The 6,000-nt window shown below is 64.2% G+C and overlaps 1 protein-coding gene across 1 annotated transcript in view; it reads right to left on the bottom strand.

Annotated features, from left to right (window-relative positions):
- SDK1 (sidekick cell adhesion molecule 1) overlaps positions 1 to 6,000 on the bottom strand; it is a 200,020-nt gene that overhangs the window by 117,048 nt on the left and 76,972 nt on the right. Inside the window, 2 exon segments of the mRNA XM_023532757.1 lie at positions 2 to 118; positions 4,896 to 4,994. Of these exon segments, the coding sequence (XP_023388525.1) occupies positions 2 to 118; positions 4,896 to 4,994 (216 nt within the window).

The raw sequence follows: 6,000 nt of genomic DNA, 5'->3' as shown, positions 1-6,000 counted from the left end.
ATGGTGTAGGTGGTGAGGGAGGACAGGCCCTGGATTTTGTACTCGTGCGTCGTGCTGTTGAGGGTGTGTGTGAGCCGCGAGCCGTTCCGCCCGTACACCTCCCAGGAGACCCGATAGCCTGCAAAGTGACGACACGCTCAGCCGAGGCCCCGACAGCGCCGGGCAGAGGCCGGACGCCTGCTGCCGCCTCTGTGAGCGGCGGGCATCCGGCGGGTGTCGCTGCCCTCACGGAATGCGTCGGAGTCGGGCCCCCGAGAACCTCAGGCCGCGGAGCCCGTCCCCACGCGGCAGAGCGAGGCGGGAGGGCGGCCTGTGCCTCTCTGGTGCCTCGGCAGCCGGCGCGTGGCTCGCGTGATGGATGTGGACGGCCAGCCTGCTGTGCGCGACTTCACCTTCTCTTCTCAAATTACGGATGCTTCTCAGCAGCATTTCCATTTTATAAGCTCTCATTTTCGTTATACGGCACCCTGAATCGGCAGCTTGCTCCTGGCCTCGACTCATCGGTGGAACACTGCTCCTGCTCCCGTTCCTCCGGGAAATGGCCAACGGGACGCGCGTCCGCCCTGCAGAGGGCTTTGCCTTAAACTGTGTCCCCTTCCCGAGCGCATGAGTTTGGCCTGTAGCTCTGGGCCCTAGATCCCCATTTCCTGCGGAAACCCACCTGTCCCTGTGCTCTGTCCCGCCCCGTGGGGCCTCAGAGTCACGATTCACTCAGCCTCGGATCCCACCCGTCCTGGGCTCAGAGAGGAAAGACCCCCGCCAGCCGCGGGTCCCCCTGGAAGGGGGCTCGTGCGATTAGAGAACGGCCAGTCGGAGCGTCTCGTAAGAGGCGGACAGAAGGAGGGAGCCCCGGCCGCGGGCAGGGAGGCCGCTGGGCACGCCTGTGCTCCCTCCTTCCCAGACGAGCTTGGGGTGCCGAAGCACTGGGGGGCCCCTAAAAGTTCCTTCTCGTTCCGATGACAGCAACGAAGAGTTAGAAACTCGTCCTTCAGGGAAACACGAATGCAGAGGACAGCGTCTCGGGACTTTAATACTAAAGAAAATGTAACGTCAGACGCCGCGGCCTGTCTGCCGCCCCTCAGCCCTCCTGCGGCCCGGCGGCTTCTGTGCGTGGGCGCGGGGTCCCCTGCCGGATGCTGCAGATGGGACACGTGGGGGTAAAGGCAGGCAGGGGGTGGCCCTATGCCTGGACGCCTCAGCGCACCCCGAGCTCCCCATGCACAGCAGCGGCTGACGGCAGGAAGGCTGCTCGCTCCTGGCCCCTGGGTCCCCGTCCGGTCCCGTGGGCCACTCCGCCCTTCTTCACCGGCAGGGCCCAGCCCACTCGCCAGGCCTCGTGTCCCGCAGGCTGCCCGCTCACTGCCCCTACTCCCGCCCCCCACCCCGCAGCACCAAAACCGGGACACACTGAGGTCAATCGGTTATTCCCTTTGGGCTAATTCAGAATTTTGGAACTAACTGTACAATGACAAAAAAAAGAGAGACAAACCTCCCGGACAACGAGTGTTAAAAACTTCACACGCACGGCGAGCGTGCACGACGCTCCTGCGGAGGTCCAAGCCCGCCACTGTATTAACGCGTTCCCCCGACGGACTGCATGAGTGTGAGGTCACGCGCACCCGCCACAACCGCCCTCTGAGGCCGCGGCCATCGTCACCCTGCACAGAGAGGCGGCGAACGTGCCGGAAACCGGCAGGGGTTCGCAGGTCTGCCCAGGCCCTCCGCACCATCCACGGCACCTCCGGCCGCCTCCCCTCCCAGCCTGACAGGTGGGTGACCTGGAAGCCAGCCCTCACCTGGTGGGTGGAGCCTGGAGGTCCAAGCACCTGGGCGCTCGGGGGCCCCGCCGAGCACACAGCGAGAGACGGCCCCGTCTACAAGACCGTTTTACCTGTTTAAAGGCTGCTCGCCATCGAAACTTGCTAGAGCAGAGCATGTGTTTGGCACGTGGCCTGGGGCCCGCAGAGTGAGGCCCGCTCTGCAATGTCGCCAGCATGTCAGCTGACGCTGGCGACTTGGCCGCAACTGTTGCAGACGCAAACAGAGCCGGCTGGGGACAAAGGGCCGCGACTCCTCGGGCACAGACGCATCACGGAGGGGACACGCCAGGGCCGCGGCATGTGGTGGCTGAGGCCTTCCAGTGTGCGTGCAGCTTTCGGGGTGCACGCGGAGCTCCGGCCCGGGAGTGTCCCCCTCTGGCGCCAGCACGCAGGGGCGAGGGGAGGGCCGCCCCCGCTGGCTCCCGGCCTGCTCCACGGCTGCCTAACTGAGACGAATGACCGAGAGAGCTTCAGAAATAATTTTCTGTTGATCTGAAGTAAATTCTCTACGAGGAAGCAGCGCATCCAATCACGAACTGTCCGTCCGCATCCCGGCCCTCATAAATCAGGGTTTGTGGCGGGAGCGGCGAAGGTGCTGGCCTCACGATGAGTGGAGGGGGCGGCGTGCCGGGCTCTCTCTTCCCGCCCCAGCCCCAGCGGGGTGTGGGGTGCGGGGTGCGGTGGCCATGAGCGGGCTGCAGAGCGGCTTCCCGCGGGGCGGCCGGCTTGGCCTGTGATGGCAGCGATGGTGGCCGAGGGCGCCACGTCGCGTCTCCTGGTGGCGCCTCGGAGGCCGGCTGCGCTGACAAACACGGCTCCCCTCGGCCGTGCTCCCAAAGGCCCTGACCTTCGCCAAGGCCGGCCTTGGCCTGCTCGGTGCTGCCGGCCGCCAAACCAGTTCCATTTGCGGGGCGCTGACCTGTCTGCAGGGGCGGAGAGCCCAGTGCCAGGGGCAGCGTTGCCGAGGGCCGGGGTCACGGGGGGGGGGGCGGTGGGAGCGACGCTCCATGAGTCGGAGGAAAAGCCATCGGGTCTCAACCCTAGGTGGCCTTTCCCAGAGAGCGCCGTCCCAACCTCACGGGCTCGGGCACATTCACAGTGGCTGTCAGAGGCCAGACGACGTGAGATGGGGCCCGGCGGCCTCCGGGGGGAAGACGTGGGGCGTCTGCCCAGAGCGGTGCTGCCGGCTCCGGATCCGGCCTGACGCGGGCTCTGAAAGCCAGAGCTTCAAACGCAAGCCCACAACCAATGGCAGCCTGTCGCTTGTCGCTGTTTGTCTGAGTGACACGCGGAAGTGAGTTCATTAAGCCTTGTTGCTGGTGAGAGCACAGGTCGTAAGTTGACGACTGGCAACCACCACTCGGCCATGGGAGGTGGCTCCGTCCGTGATCGCTCCGCGGGCTTCCTTCAAGATTCCGGACGAGAGTGACACGTGTGTGTTCCGGATGGACAGGCCAGGCTCCGAGGGCAAGGCAGTCCTTCCGGTCACATGGCCCGCCAGGGGTCCTGGCCCCGGAGGAGGGGATGTGTGTACCGGGGGGCGGGGGGAGACACCTCCAAGGCCACCTCCGGCACAGTTACGATGCAGGGAAAGGCCTCGGCCACTGACCCTGGGACTCTGCCGCCCGAGGCCTCGATGGGCTGAGACGCGCCCATGTGGGGCCTGCTCGTGGACATGCCCAGCGTGTCCTGCGCGCGCTGTGTCCGGCGAGGAGGGAGGGGGCCGGAGCCCCGCGGCCAGGCGGTGGGGCCACCGTGCCCCAGGTGTCCAGCAGCACCTTTGCCACGTTCCTCTGTGTCCCGGCTGCTCGACAGGCCTCAGGGACCACTGGGCACACGAGGGACGACGCAGGCTTCTGCGGGCTGGTGGGCCACACAACCACAGACGGGGGGCCATCAGCTCAGGTCCCGGGGGACTCACTGGCAGGGCGGGAAGGCCCTGCCAGGTGCTGGGCCCCCTGGAGCCCAGGGTGGACTGCGGGAGCGCTGGGTCGGGCCCCTGCCGTGACGAGGGCCGTCCTAGGTGCTCCGGGGACAGTGCCTGCCATAGGTGTGAGTCCAGGACACGTGGCCGGGCCCCAGAGCAGTGAACGTGATGCTTACCGAGCGGAGGAGATGCCCATGGGTGGCCGAGCTGCTCCAGCCTCGGCAAACGTGACCGCAGCCCGTGAGGGGTGTCGGATACCCACAGGTGACGAAGCGAGGGCACGGGGTAGGCTGAGGCTCCAGGGCCACTGTGTGGTGGGACACGGGCCCTCCCCTCCCATGTCACCGAAATGAAGCCCCGGAGGTTCCCTCAGCCCTAGGGGGCTTTTTCTCTTTTTTTGCAAACCAAGATTTAAATTAAGCTTTAACCTGGAAGGTCTGTCAGAAAGCTCTTCTATGAAATAAAATAATTAAGAACGCTGCAGAAGGCCGTGTTCCCCAGAGCCCCGGAGCCACAGGCGGTCTTGGCTGCTATGGCCCTGGCTCTCGGCCCGCCCCGAGCACCCTCGGCCCGGCCTCCACTGCCCCTCATCACCCACCGGGCCCCCCAAGGCACTGCGGGAGGGCAAGGAGCACAGTGTTGGGAGGCAGGAGACCCAGACTGCATCCTGCCCTCGTGACGCGCCCCCGTCATGGGACAGGGCTGAGTGTCATAACTGCCCGACCCGTAGCATTTCAGCAAAGTGCCTGCACGCAGTAGGCGCTTAGCGCACGTTGGCTGGATGAAGGCAAGGTCGCCATCCTCTCTGGGCCCAGCTTCGTCACGTGTGAATCGGGCAGGATGTCACCATTTACTTCACCGTGCCGCTGTGAGATTGTGCCATGACGTCACTGGCTCTCACTGATCAGAAGCTGGAGAGGTTTGTTAGGGTCACGGAAGGAGAGTAAGTCTCCAAAGCCGGAGGCTGCAGCCCACGTGGGGAAGTGCCGCCGAAGGGGGCTGGGTTCCTGGTGGCACGGTCCGGGGTGTGGGGACGGAGGCCCTGCCCTCTGCCCCGTGGCCCGCCGCCCTACAGAAGCCGCAGGCACTGTGTCCACGCTGTGTCGGGGCGAATGTGGTTTTTCTTTTCAGAGCACAGGGACACTTACCCGTAATGATGCCGTTTTTCTCCAGGGGCTCCTGCCAGCTGACCTTGAGAGAAGTGTCCAGAATCTCTGTGAAACTCAGATGTCCCACAGCTCCTGGTTCTAGCAATTAAAAATAAAGTCATCTGTTAATGCAACAGCCCATTCTCTTTCGGTCAGATCTGGGGGTGGAAAGTTCTAGCTATAAAGGGAGGCCCAGAATGCCTCAGGGACCGACAGCAAACACCCGGAGGGACCTCGGGGTGTGAAAGGCGTCCTGGCTGCGGCCAGGCACATCGTCTTACTCAGCTGCATCCCCGCCACACAGAGCCGGAGACGGGCCGCAGGGAGCTCACACCCTGCTCCTGATCGGAGGAACCAGACTGGATGCCCAACGGCAATCACTTGCACCAGCGCCCCGGGCACGCCCTGCAGCCACGCTTGGGGCCTGTGTGAGGCCGTGGGTACTTGTGAAGCCAGGATGAGGGGCGTGGCCAGAGGCAGGGCCGGCCCACACCTGGCCAGGGGCGATGCCCGATTTAGAATTCCCGGCTCCAAACACCCACTCGCTCTCCCGGGGCGTCCATGGGGGGCAGGATGGGACTGGAGAAAGTTCCAGCATACGTGTTCCGGGGGTCCCTTTGCCGTTCCCCTAGCACAGGAGGGCAGTGCAGACCGTGGTCTCACGCTGCAGCCAGCCAGCCGGGTTTGAAGCCGGCACTACCGCTTGCTGGCTGTGCAACTACTGAACTCTCGAAGCCCTAGACTTAGTTTGCTCATCTGTGAAACGGGGAAGTAAAAATGGCTCAGTCTGCAAGCTCACTGTGAATAAAATTTAGTAAGGCATGAAAGCGGTTCGCACGCCCCCGGCACCATGGAAATGCTGACCGACGCTGGCCGCTGTGATTAGTATTAGGGGTCAGTTATCACGTCACCAGAACTCAAAGTCCTTTCTGACACGAGCTTATCGTCACTTTGAAAAGCAGCTCAGAAAATGCCTGAGTGGCCAAAACAGGGCTGACTAGGCCCAGACCGGGGACCCCTGAGCCAGCAGGACATCGCAGACCTGCTCTGAGCCTGCATGGCCACAAAGCACAGAGCACAGAGCTCCGTCCAGCATGAGGACCTC

This window comes from Pteropus vampyrus, unplaced genomic scaffold, assembly GCF_000151845.1.
Source record: "Pteropus vampyrus isolate Shadow unplaced genomic scaffold, Pvam_2.0 Scaffold90, whole genome shotgun sequence".
Classification (NCBI taxonomy): Eukaryota; Metazoa; Chordata; class Mammalia; order Chiroptera; family Pteropodidae; genus Pteropus; species Pteropus vampyrus.
The sequence above is the reverse complement of the archived record's forward strand: the minus strand, read 5'-3'. Positions and strand labels throughout refer to the sequence as shown.